Consider the following 24358-nt stretch of genomic DNA (forward strand, 5'->3'; position numbering starts at 1 on the left):
CAATCATCTATTATTTCCCATCTACTTGCTCATTGAAAGCAGGAGTGTGTTACATTCCTCTAGGGCCCCAGTACCTGAGCACAAGAATTGGTATAAAACCAGGTCTTATAATTTTTAAATAAATTAACCTCACAGAAAAACAAATTATTTGAAAAATACCATGTGGCCAATGAATATCTTTTAAAACCTTGTACTGAGTTGAATAGTGTCTCCCAAAAACTCATGTCCACCCAGAATGTGACCTTGAAATGAGTCATACCGGGTTAGAGTGGCCCTTAAATCCAATGACTAGTGTCCTTATAAAAAGGCCATGTGACAACAGAAGCAGAAGTTGGAGTGACACAGCTACAAGCCAAGAAACGCCAAAGGGCTACCAGAAGCTGGGAAGAAGGCAAGGAAGGATCCTCCACTACAGCCTTCAGAGGGAGCCCTGCGGACACCCTGATGGTGGATTTCTGGCCTCCAGAACCATAAGAGAATAGATTTCTATTGTTTCAAGTCACACGGGTTGTGGCAGTTGCGTCAGTCACAGGAAACCAATACAAACCTGGAGCCCTGGAGTGGGCGCCTCGAACAGGCTCCCTGGGGGCTGATCTACAGGCTGAAAACCACTGACAGGAATCATCCCCTGTTCTTCTCAGTTATCATCTAATTATTTTACAGTAATTAAATTATGACACTTGCAGCTACGTTCACAAAACACCCTGCACACAAATTTCGTTAGGTTTCCCCCAAAGAATAAGCAAAGAGAATTATAGTTTTTCAGGCTATAAACAAGTGAAGACCAAATACGTTAGTTTAACTGATTTGCCTATGTGAAGTGACTGGAAATACAACTTTAATTTCTGCCCTTTGGATTCCAGAAGGCTTTTAAACTGAAATGCTGCTGCAGGCCTTCTCAGCTACTGTCCACACACTCCAAAGCCCCCCTCTTCCTTCTGGCTCCCCCGTTACCAGCACCCATTCTGGCCCCCCGCTCCCGCCTCCCCCGGACGACTCTGTGGGCGCCCTCCTGCTGACCTGACTTGACCGCCCTACCTGGGGCAGGATGACTTTCTTCAGCTGCTCCTGGGTGAAGTGCTCCACGTAGGCCTCCAGGTGCGACAGCAGTACCACCCGCACGTGCTCCTCGTGCACCTCGAACAGCCGCAGCAGCACAGGGATCACCCGCGCCTGGAACAGCGGCAGCGAGAGCAGGCAGGGGGGCTCCCCCCGTGCACGGTCTTCCCCCAGATCAGACGGAAAAAAGAATCGTCATTTCAGTGAAAGGAGCAAGAAGCGTAACGCGTAAACTGAGCCCAGAACTTCACACACATTCTAAGTTCTCTTCTAAAGTCTTATGGCCCAAACCAAAAGAAAGTGCTTCTTTTTGACCCCAAATTACTCTAGGCTTACTTGTCTTAACTACACCCCACCCTGTAGAAGTGTTTCTGAAACACTCTATCATACTTAATGTACTATCTACAAAGAAACCTTATGTTTTAATAGACTCCTGAGTCAACAGTTCTTTATGCATTTACGTCTAATCAATGAGGAATTTCATATACTAGATTCAATTGATATTACTGGTGCAATTTTATCCGCAAAGCAAGAGTGTTAACGGCTACAGCAGGAGCTGCTGCTGCCAGTCCTCTCCCAGTAGTTATGGTAGCTTATTAGACAGAGACATGCGTCACAATCACTGGCTGACCTCTGAAAATACACACTTACTTACCTGTCCTCGCTCTGTCCCAGAACCAGGGATCACGCAGAGGCAAATTTTTAAAAAGCGCCCCAGGTGATCCAGATTAACGTGCAGCAATCTTGTATTGCTCAAATATGGACTAACAATTCCCCAACTCCGTAATTACCAATAATATTTTGAAAAACATTCACCTTTTTTGGGGCCAAGGAGGTAAGGAAGAAAACTCTTAACAGCCACTGGCTCTGCAAACACCAACTGATTAAGCAGAAGAGGCACCAACCGTGAAGCTATTAATTCCTCTGACAGGCAGCTGACTCTGTCCAGCAGGAACCTGAGAGCAAAGAAGGAAAGCCTGGGAAACTGACTGTGATACTGCATCCACTTACATGAACAGTTTAGAAACATGCAGACTTATCCCACTTCCTCAAAGTGATGAATCTGAAATGCAGCTAGGGAAAGTGAGCAGGCCGGTCCCCAGGTATTTAAGAAAAACCCCGGTGTGAGGCAAGGCCAGCTAGTCAGTACAGACACACCCTCCAATCCAAGCTGGGAAATTTTTTCAACAAATTGCCCCTCACTGATAGCAAGTGCTCTCTTTTCCCTCTCATAAGCCAGAGGCTTTTACTCAATAAGAGGTACTTTCTCAAATTTAAAAGATTTAAGATAATACATTATCTAAAGTTTCCATGGTAAACAAAATACTGGCTTTTGTTACTCAACCTATTAAAACAAGCTATACACAAGCATCTTGTAAAGAAATACAAAGGACTTCCCTGGTGGCGCAGTGGTTAAGAATCCGCCTCCCAGTGCAGGGGACACGGGTTTGATCCCTCGTTTGGGAAGATCCCACATGCTGCGGAGCAACTAAGCCAGTGCGCCACAACTACTGAGCCTGCGCGCTAGAGCCCATGAGCCACAACTACTGAACCTGCATGCCGCAACTACTGAAACTCATGGGCCTAGAGCCCGTGCTCTGCAACAAGAGAAGCCTCTGTAATGAAAAGCCCACACACCACAACGAAGAGTAGCCCCCACTCACCACAACTAGAGAGAGCCTGCACACAGCAATGAAGACCCAATGCAGCCAAAAAAAAACCCTGAGTAGGTAATCCTGCCTCCTACTTAATCAGGAAACAGAGCACACCCCATGCTTTATCTCCTTCAAGCTGCTCAGCCACTACTGACAAACAGAACCACGTCCAAACTCATTTCCACCTCCTTTCCAGGTACCAAGAATGTACGGGCTTCCTCTTATTTAAGGCCACCCCCACGGAGCCATTCTCCTGACATTCCCTTCTCCCTCAGGGCCATGTACCAACAGCCCCCAAAACACAACTGCAGCTTCAACTCCTCCCTCACTCCCCCACTAGCTCTATTCTCTCAGCCTACAAATGTGCTCCCATCTCTTCCAGACTTAAAAACATCCTTCCTTGACTCTATGAGCAATTCTTTAGCAATCCTATGTTCCTCTTCTCTGATCTTCTCAGGAGGTTTTACCCAAAGTCCACTTTCTCACCTTCCACCCACTTCTCAGTTCACTGCAGTCTGATTCGCTCTGCTGAAACAGCTCTAAGACAAGGTTACCAGTGCTTTCCTGACTGCTAAGTGAACAGGTGTTGATTCTTCCTGTCTTTCTGAAATTCTCTACTCCTTTGGGATACCGGCCTACCTGGCTCTCTCTCAATCTCCTCCAACCACTGCTTCCGTCTCATTCATCAGCCACTTTCTCCCTACTGACCCCCTTACAAGGTTGGGTGCCCCAGGGTTACATTTGGGCCTCTGTCTCTTTTCACGCTACCCACTTTCTATTGGAAAATGTCACCAACTACAGGCTGATGAACCCTAATGTTCACCTCTAGCTCATCAGTTTAAGACCTCTCTCCTGAGCTTCAGACCCGTCTGCTCCAATGCCCACATGCATCTCTACCTGAAGTCCCACAGCCACTTCAAACCAACACACTCAACACCAAAGTCCTCATCTTCCCTGTACGTAGGTCCTCTCCTCCGGTATTCTCTAACTCTTTTGGTGATAATCACTAAGGCTTGCCAGTTTTATGTTTTCATATTTCTTATCTGTGTCTTCTTCATTGTACCATCACTGCCCTTACATGAGGCCTCACATCTACTGCCTGGCCTACCACAGGGTCTACCAACCGATCCAAGTCTTATGTGAAATAAACCTATGCCCTCCATAGACAACAGAGTGATCCACCCAAAGGGAGACTTAGCCATCTCACAGATTGTTTTCACTCCTTTGATGGTTTCAAGGCCTGACGTCCACTGCTTACCAATAACATCAACAGTCCTCACTGCTACATGCAAGGGTGCCCACCCCTCGCCCTCCAAGTGCTCATCGTTCTGTGTCCTGCCTTTGTGCACTGGTTCCTGTTGCTCCTCTGCCTAGAACACCTTTTCTCTAACGCCCTCACAAACCCCTGTCCTCTGTGTTCTCAGGACGTACCCCCTCAAGCTCCATCACTGTTTAAGAATTACCCGTCTGTTATCTGTTTCCCTCACCAGAACTATCCATCCCAGGGTCTAGCGGAGAGCCTGACATATAGGAAATGTCACCAAACTTTAAGAAACCAAATGTCTGACTCATCCTCTTTAGGACCCCTGAAGTGACTACATGGACTTACTCCAAGTTACTGAATTTTAAGGCCTGAATTTTCTGAACTTACTTGAAAAATTCAGTTTTTTCCTCTTCACTCTTCAATGTTAAACTTTTCAAGAAATTCACAACTTCTAAAAAATCATTCCTAAATGCCAAAAGGAAAAAAAAAAAAAAAGCAGGACAATCGATTAAAGAAGGCAGGTTAAATTATTGAAGCCATAACCGCAGACCATACCATAATAATATTCAACAAAGAAACATTCCCCTGTGCCACCTGGAAGATTCTGTTACAACTAAGTAGCTGATGAGACAAGTACTACGGAACAAGCCCATAGGGAATTAAATATTTTAAGAACATCAAAGAGATCTGCGAAGAGGCTACACGCTTAACCACACACACATGTGCATACACAAATGCTAACAAATGCTGTGGTTTCAATCATCATCATAATCATCCCAATTTTTTGCTGTAATAGGATGTGGTTACGTGAAATATCTTGGGAGAAATGGTATCACCATTTCAAAACAGATGTTAATTCTCAAGTCTACTGTGGTGAAGTGAAAACTATTAAAGAGGGTTGGGGAAAGAGGAATTTCTGGTACAAGTCACAGGGACCTTCTCGCTTCTCCTGTTGTAAGTTGTCTGGTCACTTTTTCAGCCAGGCAGGGAAGCAGGTGAGAGGAGGTGTCCGTTTCCTGCAGGGCCTCAGCTCAGCTCCAAGCGAGCGCGCCGCGCCCGGGACAGAGGCTTCAGCAGCAGCCTGCAGCCGCCGCCAGCACAGCTGACCTCCTGGGTCTCCACTCCTCACTTTCACACTGGCTCCCCTCCGGCTCAGTAGCAGAGCAAAAGCACAGATGCCTTCCCTGAAGTGTGATCAGACTGGCTGGGCTGCCTCAGCAGGAGTGCCGGCCCCGCCGCCTCCTGCCGCCTCCCGGATTTGGGGAAGAGGCGGCTGGTGTGTGGTTTCGGCTTCCCTCTCCCTTCTCTGCTTAATACACAATTCTTTCTAAAGAACAGAGATTCTATATCAAGGTAAAGAAAGTATCGCTATGAATCACCCTAAAGACCTGGAAATACCTTGGTTAAAAGACTCTTAATGGGAAAGGTTTGAACCGTTTCTCTGGAACATAAATGACAAAACCCTTACAAGGAAACTACGCCCTCTTCCTTGTGAATAACATACCCCTCATCCTTAGAGGTAATCTTCCCCCTCCAGGGATAATAATAGCTTTCCCTTCACTCTGGTTTTTCTCAGGCTTTCCAACTGCAAACACATTAGGATTTTTAACTTCACAACTGACATAAAACTGATGTAGCTAATAAAAGTCATGAATGTGGAGGTAACCTGTGCAGAAGTTCTGCAGTCATGGACATAAAAAAGTGAAGGACACATAATTAAAACTAACCTTGAAGAGAGGTTCAAAAACATCTCTGAATCCAGTGACAGGATTAACACCTACACTGTGCCCTGCCTCTAAATTGACTTCTTTGCTCTTCCATCACCATATTACTAAACAAAGAAAACAATCTTCTGCCTGAGGAAAAATAAGCTCATTTCCACGCCCCACCCCACAACCAACAAGTAAAACTGAACAATAAACTCATATTCATAACACAATGGCAGCAGAAAGGAGAGACTGTGTTTAGTAATTAACTTCCGACTGTAAACCACTGGACACAGCCTAGCTTCTTCACATCCAGAAGCCCTAAGGAATCCAGCTATAATTTCTAGACCCAGGCCTCCACAACAATTAAGGATTTCTAAAACTTCCTATCTGTGATAGGAACCTGAGAGGCAATCCAATTTCTCCCTCTGTTTTCCCACGTGGACATGACTCAACCTCTCCTAATAATTAAGGGCAGCAGCAAAACGGACCGCATCCCTTGGTCCTCCAAAACCCACTGCTGGAGCATAACTACGAGGCAGCAGGCGGGCGGCCGCGGGGAGCAGCCGGCGTATCACACCGGGCGCCCTCACCTGAAGAAGTCATGGGACAGGAGGGTGCAGAGTGCTGGCCGACAGTTTGGAATGGGATTCAGCAGAGCTGAGTGCAAGGTCTGTTGAAAGCTGGAGAGAACATCCGCTGAAACTGAAATCCAGAGCGACAGTTAGTTTCCAATGCCTTCGCCCTCTTTTCTGGACCTCTACAGCTGGAGACTGACGAGAGCAAAAACCAACCTGTAAAAGCCCAAACAAACAGAGCCCTGGCTGTTGCTGAACAGCTTCCTGCTTGCCTGAAGCCAAACTCCTTGGCAGGTGTAGAAAATGGTCCTGCCAACACGTTCAACCCCCTGCTCACATGCCTTGGAGGCCCTCTCATTTCCTGACTGTCAGTTTAACTCAGCTCAGGCCTAGAGGAAGAGGTGTAATAAGTGGCAGGTTTGAGGGCCTTTTCAACAAGTCTCCTCACCCACAGAACACAGGAAGTTATCTGAATGACTGTATTTTCAATTCTCCCAAGGATGGTGCATATTTGCCACCATTCTAGACACAGTGAAGAGCAGTGAGTTCATCACCCACAAAGGATGCCTTAGGGTTTAATTCTCAAGTGCTCAGGCTGGGACAGCCCACAGCTGACAGCTGAATGGTGCTTGTAACTTCAGAGCACTGCATGATCCAGGCAGGAGAAACCGCGCTAGAACTACACAAAGCTGCAGCGATGTGAGATAGTGGTAAGGGGCTTCATGCGACATGGACCCCAGCACACTTAAAGGGTGGATGACTGAGGGCCTGGAGTGGCTGGAGGAGAGTGAAGCAGGCTGCCAAGCACGCCACCGGAGAACTCAGAAGAGAACTATGTGTTCAGTGGCTTGGGCTTCGAGGGCCAACAAAAGAAAAAAGTAATGAGTAAGTGAAATCACAAAGAAAAAAACCAAAAGGACTTTGAAAGAATAAAGAAATGTTAATCTTGATTTGGAAATTAATAAAAACTTTGAATCTTACTCTATTCTTCAGATCATTACATATACATCAGTAACAGCCTTCACTTACTTATTGGCTGGCTTGATAGGGAATAGGTCTTCAGACCATAAATATCAATACCAATGAATAAGATAATAACATATGATACTCGTAGCCATAGTTCAAAGTGCTTCCTACTTAAAATTCTTTTAACTATTCAAAGTAAAGAAACCTGAAGCTTCTTTCCTCACTGCTATTAGGATGTGCCCTAAACAAGCTATTTGGTAAGCAACAGCTCCTTACTGTGATCAGAGGCTGCAGTTCTCTGAATTCACACAGAACAGGCCATGGATGGTTTTCCTACTTAGTCTGCGGATGCAGTAGCATAACTCCAACTCACCCTGTTCACTTAAGATTGTGAGCAAACTTTCCACCAATGTCCCAAAAGAATAGGCATCCCGGGCATGTCCATGTGACTCTGGCAGAGTTGTGAATTCTGGAGACTAAAAGCGGTAAAGACCATTAAAATCAGAGGATCTGCTTTATAAACCATTTCTAATTTTCTCTGAAGCACTGTCTCCCACTTTTGCATTTATTATAATCAAAACTAACTACATAGTAACACACACTAATTTATAGGCTCTTTAAACTGTTAGTGAATAGAAGTTATCAAAGATGTTAATAATATCAAACAAGGGAAAAAAAAAAACAGGTCAGGATATATGTCTGTGGCTTTCAAAAATATTTTTTTGACTGCAAACCAGAGTAAAAAAATTAATGTATTATTATCATCATTATATGCATATATATGTATAAATACATATTAGAAACAAAAGTTTCATAAAATAATACTTAGCCTTATTACCCAAGATGTCCAATTATATTTTCTATTTTATTCCCTTTTTTCCTCCCTTAAAATGCTGGTCAGGACCCCTAAATTGACTCAAAACCCACAAATCATTGGTTTGAAACATACCTCTACATACACGTAACACTGATTTGAATAAACCCGAGTTATTTCAAGCCTTAGATTTATACTTAAGTTTACAGTTGGGTTTGTATTTCCTGTAAAGCACACTAAATATGTCTTTGGGGGTCAACGTATATAGTGGTTAAGAACAAATTTAGAGAAAGCAACTGCTTTTGAATTTACTGGTAAATATAATCTTTCTTTACCAGCACCATAATATTAATAATCACTCTTTCTCACTTCTTGGAATCCCACCTCATGGCCAGAGAGGCAGAGACTGGCTTGGGTGAAGCACAGGAAAGGGCTGGGGCCTTGCTTCCTCAGCTCTCATGGCTTCCAGTAAAGTCCAAAGACTTACCATGAAATAGCTATGAAGCCCCAATCCTGCTCACACCAAGGTACCTCTTATTTTAAGCAATATCACAGGTATCTGTACAACCAAAAATGTAAGCTGAGTGTCAAGACAAAGGCTCTTTGCAGTGATGTTACGATAAATCTCAGAAGCCTTCAAGGCCAGAGGAATTATAAGATGTCTATAACTTAGCAAAGAAAGAGGAAAGGTTTCTTTAAGTTTCATACTCAGTTACACAAAGAAGCCTTCATTACATCTGAAGTGTATCACCTTACCATCTCTTCAGGAGGAATAGATGCTGGGTCTCTCACTGACCGAATACTCCTTAGAAACTAGACAGAGAAATAAATTAAGGAAAGTAATGCAAGCAAATATTTGGTGAACCAATCTCTTACATCAAGTTACAAAAGCAAAGTGCAATGGAAACAGCAGCAATGAGACCTTCAAACCAATACCACATATTAAATACATAAATTTAAAATCTTCACAACTAAAAACTGTAGATATGTGGCAACAGCAAAGACAGTGGAAAATAAATATCAGTTCCCTTTCCTTTCCCCTTCAGCTGGTATAACAGACACCCTGCGGTGCTCAGAGGTATCTCTGTATCTGATTTCCTTATAAGGAGATTAGAAATACTTCTTTCTCATCCTGCACAGATATTAACAAATAAAAGACTTCTTCAAGCATAGAACAAATCTATCGTTAATCTGTTCACTGAATCAAGTCAATTATAAGGTTTGCTGCCACATGAGATATATGAGGACCTTATAAACTAGAGAGACAAAGCCAACATCCACAGCACAAGTACATTCATTCACTGATTCAAAGGTTATTTTTCAAGAGCTTATATGTCCCAAACACCATTTAGGGCACCAGGAATACAAAATGAATGCAATAAATCCCTGCCCCCAGCCAGGTGCTCACAACCTAGAATGTAAGCTAAGAACTTGGATAACGTGTGCTGGCTGAGTGCCATGGAAGCCCAGGAGGGGGGACCACTCTTGTTGGGCAGGTACACCAAGGGGAGGGCTTCACAAAGAGGACGCTTAGCCAGATCTAGACTTTAGCTAGGCGTCAGCCTCATCTCACATCCTGCAGGGAGCCCGGGGAAGAAAGACATCCCAGCAACACAATAGCACACAAAGAAAGAAGAGAATGAAGGAGGACCATACATGACAACACAGCTGGGCGGCGTGGAACAGGATGCAACCAGAGCATAGCTCAATAACTGAGTGGTACATGGAGCTGAAGGTAGGCTGGGGAGGAGATTGTGAAGGGCCTCGTACGCCACGGTAAAGAATCTGGGATAAACCCCACAGAAAGAACTACGTCCTATTATACCAATTAGATGTCAGCTGACTTCGGAGAAAAAAGTGATCAACAGGGGCAGAAATAACCAGGAAAGCCTTCATGGTGGAAGGAGCATTCGAACTGAGCCAGAGCCCCTGAAGGTGCACCTGCAACAAGGCCCCCATGTGGAAGCCACACACAAGGGAACAGGGGAAATGAGGCTGAGCCAGGAAGTCAGGGAGCCGCCCCGTCAGGAGGGAAATTATGACGGGAGCGGTTTTTCTCTTTTAAAAAGAGTAAGTCTAGTGGCAACATGGAAAATGGTAGAAACAAGAAACAAAACAGAGAATAGTAAGGTTGCTCAATCCAGGAGGGAAATCTGTAGATCTCTGTCGGACAAAATTACAAGTACCAGAGGCAGCAACAGCACAGCCCACTAGGAGGAGTTAAGATGCACGACTCCTGATGCCAGCTCTTAAGACATCATGTATGGCTCTGGACAACTTGAACGATTGTTCGATGAACGCTTCTCATGTACCTAACACGTGCCAGGCACTATTCTAGGCGGGTGTATAAAGATAAACACATGAGACTATCACCCTCAAGAAGCTCAGCCCCTGGTAAAGAAGACAGACACACGAAGGTCATTTCAACATTAAACTTTCAGTGGGAAAACTAAGCACAGGCTACTACAGGAGCACAGAGGACGGGCATTTAATTAAAACTTTGACTAAGCTCCTTTACCTCTTTCAGTCTCAGATTCCTCAGCTATAAAATGAGGAGACAAGAATAAACGACCCCTAGTCCCCCTTTGGAGACTAAAATCCTACAATTCTATGAATATGTGTATTGACAAAAAACATCAAGTCTCTGAATCTAAGATCACACTAACACTGAAGGAAAGTCCTGAGGGGAGAACCTCACACCGAAATGCGATCAAATTCTGAGTAACAAAGAGGGCCCGTCACTTGGCTTACCTCTGGTGTGGCCTGGGGAACTTTACACACTGTTTCCATTCCTCCCAGCTTCCAGTGCCCATCTTCACTCACAAACACAGATGACAAACAGACATTGTTGTGTGTGAGGTGTCCCTGGGGAAAAAGAACAGGAAGGAGATTGCCACTCCAATTTTCTGAGTAGACGTTTTAAAAACTTATCACCAAAAAAAAAAAAAGGGCAAGTGTCCCTACTTGTGGCATAATAAACGGAACTACAACTTGTGGAATGAATCACAAATTGAATGAGGCTGCTTAAGCATCATGAGGTTAGAAAAAAGGAAAAACGCAATGGAAAGGCTTATCTCCCCTGCCTGGTGAGGCAGGTTAATGAAGACATAGACGCCACTGCACAGGTACTGCACGTCCCCATCTCCACGACAGTCAGGAGATACAAGTGTCCTTAAACAAATTTACGAGTCTTTTGTAACCTACAGTGTACTTCAAATGCCTTTAAACGTATAAGTTATCTTTGCTCCCATAGGTTATTATATTAATTTTCTCCTCTAAATTCTTTCTCACCTACATTCTATCACGAACCCAGATCCACGTCACCTGAAATCTTGTCAGTAGGCATTAAAAAAACTCTGCCTGAAGAAGAGGAAAATGGAATGATAAGGACCACCAGAAATATCCCACAGACCACAGAAGAGCCAAATTTAAAACGACAAAAAACAGTACAGTCAAATAAAGGAGAGGGAAGAAGAAAATGAGAACAGGGCTGAAGTATGGTTTTTTTCCAAACCAGAAATTATTTCAGTAGATAAGTGCATTTTAAATATTCTACCCACCAGATCAAATACGTACACATCTTTATATAAAACACTCTAAGATATATATACTTTTTAAAGGAAAGCTTAGAATAGCATGCATGGTGTGTTTCTGCTTGAGAAGAGGTAAAGGAGAATAAGCACAGAGATATCTGCTTTTTACACACAAGGAACATCTCTGGACTAACACACCGATCACCGTGGTCATCTATGGAGAGAAACAGGGCACTGGATTCAAGCATGGGACAGGGACTTGTTTTTCCCTATTTGCACTTCTATACTATTCAAACTTTTTACCACATTCATGCACTTCTCCAACAAAGAAAATATTCCTCTACAGCGGAGCATTAATAATTCTACCTATGTGAATCTTAGACATATTTTTAAGAGAAGATAAATCCAAAGTGATATTTGGAAAGTCCGTCTCCCATTAACAGAAAATTTTTTTAGAACACATTAAAAATGCAAGTGCTCCTAACCTGTAACTGGCATTTTTTAATCTTGGGGGGCTGGCAAAGGCCTTAATACTTCAGAATGTAAGTATTAAGAATTTAAATTCCTTAAGAAACAGTAGCTCAATAATACTATTAAGAAACAGACCGGAAGTAAACATACCACTTTATCCCCTTAACAGCAAACACTGCCACAGTGTTATGGGGCTGTCTCTCTTTGGTACCACCTATTTGAATGGGAAGGGATGTGTAAAACTCTGCCTCTTTTTAAGAAATGGTAATTTCTTTCTTTAAAATCTAAAATAGAGAAAAACTCCTGAAAACAAAATAGGAACATTGGTCCACAGCAGCACTGATGTTATTAAACCTTTACCTTGTCTTAACAACAAATACCAGCTGTAGCTACTTTTAGCTATGTAGCTATCCAAAACTAGAGAGAGAGAGACAATAGTAAACTGAAATAAAGTTCTATAAATAACTGCCCAGGGACAAAGAACTTGTTTCCTGTCCCACAAACCACTTGTCTGTCTGTAGCATCTCATGTGCTCTTTTCCCTCAGGAAGCTTTCTGATAAGAAGAGTAACTTATGATTTCTATAGATACCATAATTTGCAAGCACTACCCCACACATCAGCCTCCACCCCCCGCCCCCCACCCCCACCCCCGGTCTACATGAAAGCCTGTGAGGCAGACTGTGTCCAGGTTACTTACTCTGTCATGAAGGAAGATAAGCGCCAGCAATAGGTCATAGATCCCAGCACAGACCTCTGCAGAAGACAATGTTTCCAAAGCCACTTCTAGAGGCTGCACTCGCTCAGTGACAAGATGAATGCCATCTGCTTCCACAGCGCAAGACAAAAATCTTAGCAAGCACGGGTGACGAAGTGTCTTCAAGTGCTTTAAAAACATAAACAGAAGAGTTGGTGAAGTTAATGACTCAAAACAAGATTAATTATAGTTTAATATACATTGTAGTCAAGTCTGAAAATGTATACTTATATTCAAGGTCTTTTCCAGTTCCTGACCTCCCCAACTTACAACCACGCCTCCACCCCCCACCCCTTGCCAAGTTTCAAATAAGGCAAAGAAGCCATGACTTGTTTTGACAGTATTCACTTTACTAACATTTACATTACTCTACAGAGACTTCCAGTTCCATTATGGGAGTGTAAGCCCCCCAAGGGCCCAGATATCCAATGGTTACTGCTATAAACTCCTAACAAAGTGGCAAAAACAAGCACCTGAGAATTTTGAAAAGTAAACAAGAACATGCAGATTATTGAGGGGAGTCACCCATTGGAGTGAGTTTCCTGGTTCAAGGAATATCCCTTCTCACAACTTTGCACTGAAGGCAGGCCCCAGTTGCAAAGCAGTGTAGCAAAGGTGGCTAAAACTTTGATAGAAACCTTGCCATCTTTCTGGCCAGAATCACAGAAAGGAACCAAAGCAGGCCTGAGTACGATGAAGTTGTCCCAGAGGAGAGAAAGCCAAGGGAGGGAGAAGGAGATGCCCTAGTTATCTGTTTACCTACATACGTCTCAGACTAACCCCTGAACCAAACACGCATAGGACAGATCCAAACTACCACAGCGATGAACTAAGGTTTGAACTACTATGCACAGGAAGGAAGGGTGGGAGAAGAGTAATTTAAATAAATAAAAAAAGAAGAAGAAGAAGAAGAAGAAGAAGAAGAAGGTTGAACCCAGGGGGATTGACTGCTTACAAACGAAAAACATCAACATTCTCCAGAGGATTATAGCAGAACCAAGAGTCTATGCAACAGAACATTCAAAATGTCCAGGATGCAATCCAAAATCACTCAACAAAGAACCATGAAAATGTGAAGTCAACCAACAAATATCAACTCCAAGATTAACCAAATATACCAGATATTAGAATTATCAGAAGGAATTTCAAGCAATTATTATAACCATTCTCTCCTGGAGGTAAAGGAAATAGTTATAAAATAAATGGAAAGGCAGAAGTTCTCAGAAGAGAAATGTTTATTACATAAAAGAACTAAACAGAAATTTTAGAAATTAAAAATATTACAAATAAAAAATTCAATGGATGGACTCAATAACAGGATGATAACAGAGGCAAGAGTCAGTGAACCTGAAGATGTTAACCAACCTAAAGAACAAAGAGGAAAAAGTATTTTTTTAAAAAAAGATCAGAGCTTCAGAAACCTGGGTGAAAATACAAAAAAAATTAATGTATATAATTGGAGTTCCAAAAAAGAAAGAAGAAAGAATTAGGACATAGAAAATATAATGGCTGAAAACTTGCCAAATTTGGCCAAATACTTAAGTTTACAGATTTAAGAACTTCAATGAACACTAAATAGGATGAATCAAAGAAAACTACATCTAAACACATTATGATCAAACTGCTGAAAATCATAGATAAATTAAAAAATCTTGAAAGCAGCTAGAGAAAAACAACACAGGTGGAGAGAAATAACAAACTGAATGATAATTTCTCATAAGAAAATAGAGTCCAAAAGACAAAGGGGAACTATCTTCAAAGCAATGAAATAAAAAAAATTATCAACCCTGAGTTCTGTATTTAGCAAAAATATCCTTCAGGAAAGAAGGCAAAATAAAGGCATTTTTTTTTTGACATCAGAAAAGCAAAGAAAAGTTTAATACCCTATGTACAGAGGAAAGACCCAGGAAAACTGAGTAACCTGCCAAAGTGTCCAAAGACCTCACCTTAAATACCATCTTAATAAAGATAAAAGAGGATGTTGCAGGTAGTGATTTGGGACTTCAAAGGGGAGAAAGGCAATTCACATGGAGATAGAAAAGCAAGAGTTTAGCACATTAATGTTTGCTGGGCCTGGCAGAGACAATGGGACACAGAAAGGAATTTTAATAAACAGACTTCCAATAAAGGCATTTTTGATCATGGAAAACAGAAAAGCTGTTGCTAGAAGATCTGCTCTACAAAAATGCTGAAGAAAGTTCTTCAAGCTGAGGAGAAAATGATATCAAAGGGAAACTTGGATCTTCAGGATTAAAGGAAGAGCATCAGAAATAGTAAATATCAGGATAAATTTGAAGGCTACATTTTTACCTCTTATTTAAAATATGCATGACTACATAAAGTAAATATTTTAACATTGACTGGTGAGGTTTTCAATGTGTGTGATGTATATGTATGCCTGTGTGCTTGTGTACACATACAGTTGGTATACACGTAACAGAAGAACAGCAGGGTTCGGGGCTGGAGACACTTATATGATGCCAAGGCTTCTACATTCTATGTGACTGTGGTACAATACTAACCACAAGTAGACTATTAAAAGTTAGTTATGTATACTGAAGTCCTTAGTGCAACCATTCAAAAAAATAAAGAAATAAAGCCCCCAAATCAAGGTACATTAAAATAGAATACTAAAAAATATTAAAATAATCCACAAGAAGAAAAAGGGGAACAGAACAAAAACCAGAAGGGGATGAAAAGAAAACAAGTAATAAAATTCAACCATATTAATAATTACATTAAATTTTAATGATCTAAACACTCCAATTAAGAACAGATAAAAAAAGAAGACCCAACTATATGCTGCCTATAAAAGATATACTTTAAACATGAAGACAGAGATAGGTAAATGGATAGAAAGTAAATGAATTTGATAGAAAAGGATATACCACAAAAAAGTAACCAAAAGAAGGCTGGAGTGGATATACTCCCATCAGACAAAATACACTTCAAGACAAAGAATATGGCCAGAGACAATATGTGACATTACTTAAAGAATAAAAGGGACAATTCAAAAGACATTTATAAATGTATATGTGCATAATAGCAGAAACTCAAAATACACATGAAGCAAAAACTGGGGAAATGAAATGGAAAAACATACAATTCCACAATCACAGTATCACAGTTGGAGATTTTAAAGCCCCAGTCTCAACAGTCAACAGAACTAGCAAAAAAAAATCCCAAAAAACAAACAAAAAACTAACTAAAATAAAGACATACATACATAGAAAACCTGAATAATATCAACTACGTGAATCAAACTGATATTTAGAAAACACTGTATCTAACAACTGCATAATATACATTCTTTACAAGTGTACATGAAACATTCACAAAAACAGACCATATGCTGGACTATAAAACGATTTTGAATTGGGTTAGTACCCAGATGCAGAGCAAATATTTTAATTTTGTTGATCTTGTTTTCTTATTTTTTGCCTTTTTACTTATCAAGCATTTACTCCCCTTAAAAATACTGGACAGATGCATTGGGAATGCACGGAAGGACGCAGTAATTCCCACAGAGAACCAGCTGAACACCAGCAGACGGCCTTGGACACCAGAAAGGGCTGCGGGGAGCCCGATATAGCCGGTAGGGAGGCATCTACGAGGGCTCAAAGAGGGTGAAGCGGCGGAGCTGTGGCGGACGGGAGGGAGTGAGAAACATACGGAGGGCCCGCAGCGCAGCTCAGCGTTCCTGGACCGAGACATCGATCCGCGGCTGAACGGAGGGTCCAGGAGCGGGAGCGTGGGAACCGGAGAGCTGGGTCAGGGTGAGAAACATTGTTGCCGGTAGGGTGACGGCCCGAAAGGACAGGAGGGAGGAGGTCCGCGGAGAGGAGTGCCCGTCCCTGAGAGCTGCCCGGCCATGATGGCGGCTGCAGGCTGCAGGCTCAAGGGCAGGGGGGAGGAGCCGCGCGAGTAGCCTCTCCCTCTCTTTCGGTGCCTCTGCAACAGGCAGTGGAGAGACGCCCTGCGGGCCACCTAAGGCGCTCAGGGATAACAAGCACCCTCAGGCACTCGGGCGGGGCTAGATTAAAACCCCTTACAACACCAGCAGCAGGGAGGCTGCGAGAGAAAAAAAAAAATAACAGCATCAAAAAGAAAAAAACCCCGAGAGAGGCCCAACTCTAAGACTTTCTGTGTACGCCTGAGCCACCAGCGCCCTCTGCAACAGGCACCTCCAAGCCTGACTGAAACAACAGTGCGCCACTGCTCTCTCACTCCCAGAAGGAGCCACTATTGTACCCTCTCCCTCCCCACACACTGACGCTTACAGACGAACAATAAAGGAACCTCTGCTGGTCACAGAATAATGCAAAACAACCCAAGGCAAGGAGAAGGACACTTACAGCTGAGACGCTAAGGAAACAGAAATAGTAGTATCAATACCTATTGAACTGGTCCATTCTGGGATCAGTTCTGGACTTTTTTTTTTTTTTCTCTCTCTCTCTCTTTTTTTTTTTTTTTTGATTTATTAAATACGATCTTAGCCCTAAGGGATCTACAAGTTTTATAACATAATTTTTTAACGATATTTTTTATTCTTTTTTTTTTGATTTATTAAATACGCTCTTAGCCCTAAGGGATCTGCAAGTTTTATAACATAATTTTTTAATGATATTTTTTATTCTTTCTTTCTTTTTTTTTTTTTTTGTTTTTTTGCCTTTTTATATACTTCTATATCTAGCTAAGTTTTTGGTAGTACGGACAAAATATCTCTCATACTTTCCTTTCATCCCTATCTTTTATACATTTCTATTCCTTTCTTTTTATTTGCATATTTCCAACCACATTACGCTCTTCTGTTCCCCTTTCTTCCAGCCTTTTTAAGTGTATTTTATCTTAACATACTTATAAGCAACACTATCGATCTGCTCAGACTCCTTGCTCTATTCTCCAGATGACGCACTGCTTTGGTATTTAATATTAAGCTTTTGTCTTTATCTTAGTTCTTAGTACAGTTGTCTAATTACATTCTGAGAATCTCCATTCTCTCTGGTGGTACTCCAGTTCTTTTCTATATTTGATCCTAGCTTACAAAATCTCCCTGGATTGATGTTTGTATGTGTAGGGTGTTATTTGTTGTTTGTTTGCTTTTGCTTTTGTCTCTGATTTGTTCTGTTTCAGTTGTCAATTTCTGCTGGGTTTCTCTTTGAATATCTGATAGCACACTGGGGTTCTGTCAGGTCTTTCTAGAGCCTTATGTCCTAACGGATTCAGTAATTGTGTGTCTTATACATGTATGTGTTCCCTAGACTTAATATTCGTTTAATCCAATACTTGGACATTAGTCTGAGGCTTGGACAGTCTTCTATAAACACCTCTATCGCCAGGACAAGCAACCCCAAAAGTTTGGACAACCATGAGGAAACAAAGAAACCCCATGCAGGCAAAGGAGCAGGAAAAAATCCCACAAGACCAAATAAATGAGGAGGAAATAGGAAAAATGCCTGAAAAAGAATTTAGAGTAATGATAGTAAAAATGATACAAAATCTCGATAACAAAATAGAGAAAGTACAAGAAACAGTTCATAAGAACTCAGAAAAACAAACAGCAAGGGATAACAAAATAACTGAAATTAAAAATACTCTAGATGCTATAACCAGCAGAATGACTGAGGCAGAAGAACGAATAAGTGAGTTGGAAGATAGAATGGGGGAAATAAACGCCACAGAGCAGAAAAAAGAAAAAAGAATAAAAAGATTAGAAGACAGTCTCAGAGACCTCAGTGATAACCTTAAACGTACCAACATTCGAATTATAGGCATCCCAGAAGAAGAAGAAAACAAGAAAGGGTCTGAGAAAATCTTTGAAGAGGTTATAGTGGAAAACTTCCCCAACATGGGAAAGGAAATAATTCACCAAGTCCAAGAAGCACAGAGAGTCCCATACAGAATAAACCCAAGGAGAAATACACCAAGACACATATTAATCAAACTAATGACAATTAAACACAAAGAAAAAATATTAAAAGCAGCAAGAGAAAAGCAACAAACAACATATAAGGGAAAACCCATAAGGATAACAGCTGACCTTTCTACAGAAACTCTGCAGGCCAGAAGGGAATGGCAGGATATACTGAAAGTCCTGAAAGAGAGAAACCTACAGCCAAGAATACTCTACCCAGCAAGAATCTCATTCAGATTTGAGGGAGAAATCAAAAGCTTTCCAGACAAGCAAAAGTTAAGAGAATTCAGCACCACCAAACCAGCCTTACAACAAGTGCTAAAGGAACTTCTCTAAGTAGGAAACACAAGAAAAGGAAAACACCTACAAATACAAACCCAAAACAATGAAGAAAATGGTCATTGGAACACACATGTCAATAATCACTTTAAATGTCAATGGATTAAATGCTCCAACCAAAAGACACAGACTGGCTGAATGGATACAAAAACAAGACCCTTCTATATGCTGCCTACAAGAAACCCACTTCAGACCAAGGGATACATATAGACTGAAAGTCAAGGGATGGAAAAAGATATTCCATGCAAACGGAAGTCAAAAGAAAGCTGGAGTAGCAATACTCATATCAGACAAATTAGACTTGAAAGTAAAGACTATTAAAAAAGACAAGGAAGGACACTACATAATGATCAAGGGATCCATTCAAGAAGAACATATCACAATGGTAAATATCTATGCCCCCAATATAGGAGCACCTCAATACATAAGGCAAATGCTAACAGCTCTAAAAGGGGACATCGACAGTAACACAACAATAGTGGGAGACTTGAACACCCCACTTACATCAATGGACAGATCATCCAAACAGAAAATAAATAAAGACACACAAGCTTTAAATGACACATTAGACCATCTCGACTTAATTGATATTTATAGGACATTCCATCCAAAAACGACAGACTACACTTTCTTCTCAAGTGCACACGGAACATTTTCCAGGATAGATCACATCTTGGGTCACAAATCAAACCTCAGCAAATTCAAGAAAACTGAAATCACATCAAGCATCTTCTCAGACCACAACGCCATGAGACTAGATATCAATTATAGGAAAAAAACTGCAAAAAATACAAACACATGGAGGCTAAACAATTCACTCTTAAACAACCAAGGAATCACTACAGAAATCAAAGAGGAAATAAAAAAATATCTAGAAACAAATGACAACGAAAACACAACAACCCAAAACCTATGGGATGCAGCAAAAGCAGTTCTAAGAGGGAAGTTTATAGCAATACAGTCCTACCTTAAGAAACAAGAAAATGATCGAATAAACAACCTAACCTTACACCTCAAACAACTAGAGAAAGAAAAACAAAGAAACCCCAAAGTGAGCAGAAGGAAAGAAATCATAAAGATCAGAGCAGAAATAAATGAAAAAGAAAGGAAAGAAACCATAAGAAAAATAAATGAAACTAAAAGCTGGTTCTTTGAGAAGATTAACAAAATTGATAAACCATTAGCCAGACTCATCAAGAAAAAAAGGGAGAAGATGCAAATCAACAGAATTAGAAATGAAAAAGGAGAAGTCACAACAGACACCTCAGAAATACAAAACATCATGAGAGACTATTACAAGCAACTATATGCCAATCAATTGGATAACCTGGAAGAAATGGATACATTCTTAGAAAAATACAATCTTCCAAGACTGAACCAGGAAGGAATAGAAACCATGAACAGACCAATCACAAGTACGGAAATTGAGGCAGTGATTAAAAATCTCCCAACACACAAAAGCCCAGGACCAGATGGGTTCACAGGCGAATTGTATCAAACATTTTGAGAAGAGTTAACACCTATCCTTCTCAAACTCTTCCAAAATATTGCAGAAGGCGGAACACTCCCAAACTCATTCTACGAGGCTACCATCACCCTGATACCAAAACCAGGCAAAGATGTCACACAAAAAGAAAATTACAGACCAATATCACTGATGAATATAGATGCAAAAATCCTCAACAAAATACTGGCTAACAGACTCCAACAGCACATTAAAAAAATCATACACCATGATCAAGTGGGGTTTATCCCTGGGATGCAAGGATTCTTCAATATACGCAAATCAATCAACGTGATACATCATATCAACAAATTGAAGGATAAAAACCATATGATCATTTCAATAGATGCAGAAAAAGCTTTTGACAAAGTTCAACATCCATTTATGATAAAAGCTCTCCAGAAAATGGGCATAGAAGGAAATTACCTCAACATAATAAAAGCCATATATGAAAAACCAAAAGCCAACATTGTTCTCAACGGGGAAAAACTGGAAGAATTCCCTCTAAGAACAGGAACAAGACAAGGGTGTCCACTCTCACCACTGTTATTCAACATAGTTTTGGAAGTTTTAGCCACAGCAATCAGAGAAGAAAAAGAAATCAAAGGAATCCAAATTGGAAAAGAAGAAGTAAAATTGTCACTCTTTGCAGATGACATGATATTATATATAGAAAAGCCTAAAGACTCTACCAGAAAACTGCTAGCACTAATTGATGAGTTTAGTAAAGTAGCAGGATACAAAATTAATGCACAGAAATCTCTTGCATTCCTATACACTAACAACGGAAGAGCAGAAAGAGAAATTAAGGAAACTCTCCCATTCACCACTGCAACCAAAAGAATAAAATACCTAGGAATAAACCTGTCTAAGGAGGCAAAAGATCTGTATGCAGAAAACTTTAAGACATTGATGAAAGAAATCAAAGACGACACAAACAGATGGAGGGACATACAATGTTCCTGGATTGGAAGAATCAACATAGTGAAAATGTCTGTACTACCCAAAGCAATTTACAGATTCAATGCAATCCCGATCAAATTACCAATGGCATTTTTCACAGAACTAGAGCAAGAAATCTTACGATTTGTATGGAAACGCAAAAGACCCCGAATAGCCAAAGCAATCTTGAGAAGGAAAAATGGAGTTGGTGGAATTAGGCTTCCTGACTTCTAACTATACTACAAGGCCATAGTGATCAAGACAGTATGGTACTGGCACAAAAACAGAAAGGACGATCAATGGAATAGAATAGAGAACTCAGAAGTAAGCCCAAACACATATGGGCACCTTATCTTTGACAAAGGTGGCACGAGTATACAATGGAAAAAAGACAGCCTCTTCAATAAGTGGTGCTGGGAAAATTGGACAGCAACATGTAAAAGAATGAAATTAGAACAATTCCTAACACCATACACAAAAATAAACTCAACATGGATTAAAGACCTACATGTAAGGCCAGACACTATCAAACTCCTAGAGGAAAACATAGGCAGAACACTCTATGACATACATCAAAGCAACATCCTTTTTGACCCACCTCCTAGAATCAGGGAAATCAAATCAAGAATAAACGAACAGGACCTCATGAAACTTAAAAGCTTTTGCACAGCAAAAGAAACCATAAACAAGACTAAAAGGCAACCCTCAGAATGGGAAAAAATAATTGCCTATGAAACAACGGACAAAGGATTAACCTCCAAAATATACAAGCAGCTCATGCAGCTTAATACCAAAAAAGCAAATAACCCAATCCACAAATGGGCAGAAGACCTAAATAGACATTTCTCCAAAGAAGACATACAGATGGCCAACAAACACATGAAAAGATGCTCAACATCACTCATCATCAGAGAAATGCAAGTCAAAGCCACAATGAGGTATCACCTCACACCAATCAGAATGGCCATCATCACAAAGTCTGGAAACCACAAATGTTGGAGAGGGTGTGGAGAAAAGGGAACTCTCCTGCACTGTTGGTGGGACTGTAAGTTGGTACAGCCACTATGGAAAACAATTTGGAGGTTCCTTAAAAAACTACACATAGAACTACCATATGATCCAGTAATCCCACTCCTGGGCATATACCCAAAGAAAACCATAATCCCAAAAGAAACTTGTACCATAATGTTTACTGCAGCACTCTTTACAATAGCCAGGACATGGAAGCAACCTAAATGCCCATCAACAAATGAATGGATACAGAAGATGTGGCATATATATACAATGGAATATTACTCAGCTATAAAAAGGGATGAGATGGAGCTATATGTCATGAGGTGGATAGACCTAGAGTCTGTCATACAGAGTGAAGTAAGTCAGAAAGAGAAGGACAAATATTGTATGCTAACTCACATATACGGAATCTAAAAATGGTACTGATGAACTCAGTGACAAGAATAAGGATGCAGATACAGAGAATGGACTGGAGAACTCGAGGTATGGGAGGGGGCGGGGGGTGAAGGGGAAACTGAGACGAAGCGAGAGAGTAGCACAGACATATATATACTACCAACTGTAAAACAGTCAGTGGGAAGTTGTTGTATAACAAAGGGAGTCCAACTCAAGGATGGAAGATGCCTTAGAGGACTGGGGCAGGGAGGGTGGGGGGGACTCGAGGGGGGGGAGTCAAGGAAGGGAGGGAATACGGGGATATGTGTATAAAAACAGATGATTGAACCTGGTGTAGCCCCCAAAAAATAAAAAATAAATAAATAAATAAAAAATATTAAAAAAAAAAAAATACTGAACCACCTTTAAAACTTTTCTCATTTTATTATCTAGAAAAGTGATCGTCAGAGGTTTCTGTTCACATGCTTCACACCAGTGAAAAGGTTAGATAAGTAGCTTAAGCATAACATATATGAATATATAATACATATTTTGTATATACATGTGTGTATATATATATATAATATATATACTACTATAAAAGACCCACAAAATAGAAAGCACCAAAATAAAAGATTAAAAGTAAATTTAAACAATCTCAATATTTCTCCCCCAAATGGCAATGAATCACGTTGCATAATCCTCAGGGTATGGATAACCCACTTAAAAAAATCCCTAATATGGAGTATTTTCCACCCTTACCCACCTCCCCCCACCCCCACTGCCGCCAACACACACACATTTTTCCTTTGTCCTATTTTCTTAGCACACAAAAGAGTATACGAAGAGTACACAGATGGATGACAAATATAAGACAGTTTCGTGTCTGAACATGAGAGGTTAAATCTATGGAGTTGCTTTGCTTCCCTGGCTGGTTTTACAACAGCTCTATCAGATCCAGATTTTCTATCCTCCACCCGTGCTATTTATCCCCCAACATTTGACATAATTTAGGAGACCCACAATGCAAAATTCCCAACCTAGGTAATAATCTTATCATGTATTTACAGCAAAACTTAAAATGCTGGAATGGTGGTTTTCCTTACAAATCATTCAGTTCTTCTAAAAGAAATTACATGACTTTAAATCTCTAAGGTCTACACTGTACAATCCAGTGGACACTGGGGAAGCCTTGTAAACTAATCATCAAATTAGGAGAGACTGAGGGAGGATTTCATTTGGAGAATAACCCTCAATATCATATCAGGTTTCATTTTCACAGATACGCACTTAGTATGGAATGTTCTAAAACACCATCTTGGAAGAATATGGGATCGTCCAAGAGCCCATAACCCAATACTGCTATAAGTTTTACATCAGTTACCTTCAACTTTCTATTAAACTTCTCCTAGGTAAGATCATAGGAGAATCTTCTGAGTGGATCAATTTGTCCAATTTATTTTCTTATC

The 24358-nt window shown here is 40.8% G+C and overlaps 1 protein-coding gene across 3 annotated transcripts in view; it reads right to left on the reverse strand.

Moving 5' to 3' along the window:
- Nucleotides 1-24358, reverse strand: part of SCYL3 (SCY1 like pseudokinase 3) — a 48906-nt gene that overhangs the window by 14595 nt on the left and 9953 nt on the right. For all 3 annotated transcript variants that reach the window (XM_057725694.1, XM_057725693.1, XM_057725692.1), the window contains exons 3-10: nt 12745-12930; nt 10794-10907; nt 8799-8855; nt 7602-7704; nt 6278-6389; nt 4366-4443; nt 1876-2015; nt 1039-1223 (exon numbers count right to left, since the gene is read on the reverse strand). In XM_057725694.1, coding sequence (XP_057581677.1) covers nt 1039-1223; nt 1876-2015; nt 4366-4443; nt 6278-6389; nt 7602-7704; nt 8799-8855; nt 10794-10907; nt 12745-12930 — 975 coding nt within the window. The remainder of the gene's footprint in view (nt 1-1038; nt 1224-1875; nt 2016-4365; nt 4444-6277; nt 6390-7601; nt 7705-8798; nt 8856-10793; nt 10908-12744; nt 12931-24358) is intronic.

Source organism: Hippopotamus amphibius, chromosome 3 (genome assembly GCF_030028045.1).
Source record: "Hippopotamus amphibius kiboko isolate mHipAmp2 chromosome 3, mHipAmp2.hap2, whole genome shotgun sequence".
NCBI lineage: Eukaryota > Metazoa > Chordata > Mammalia > Artiodactyla > Hippopotamidae > Hippopotamus > Hippopotamus amphibius.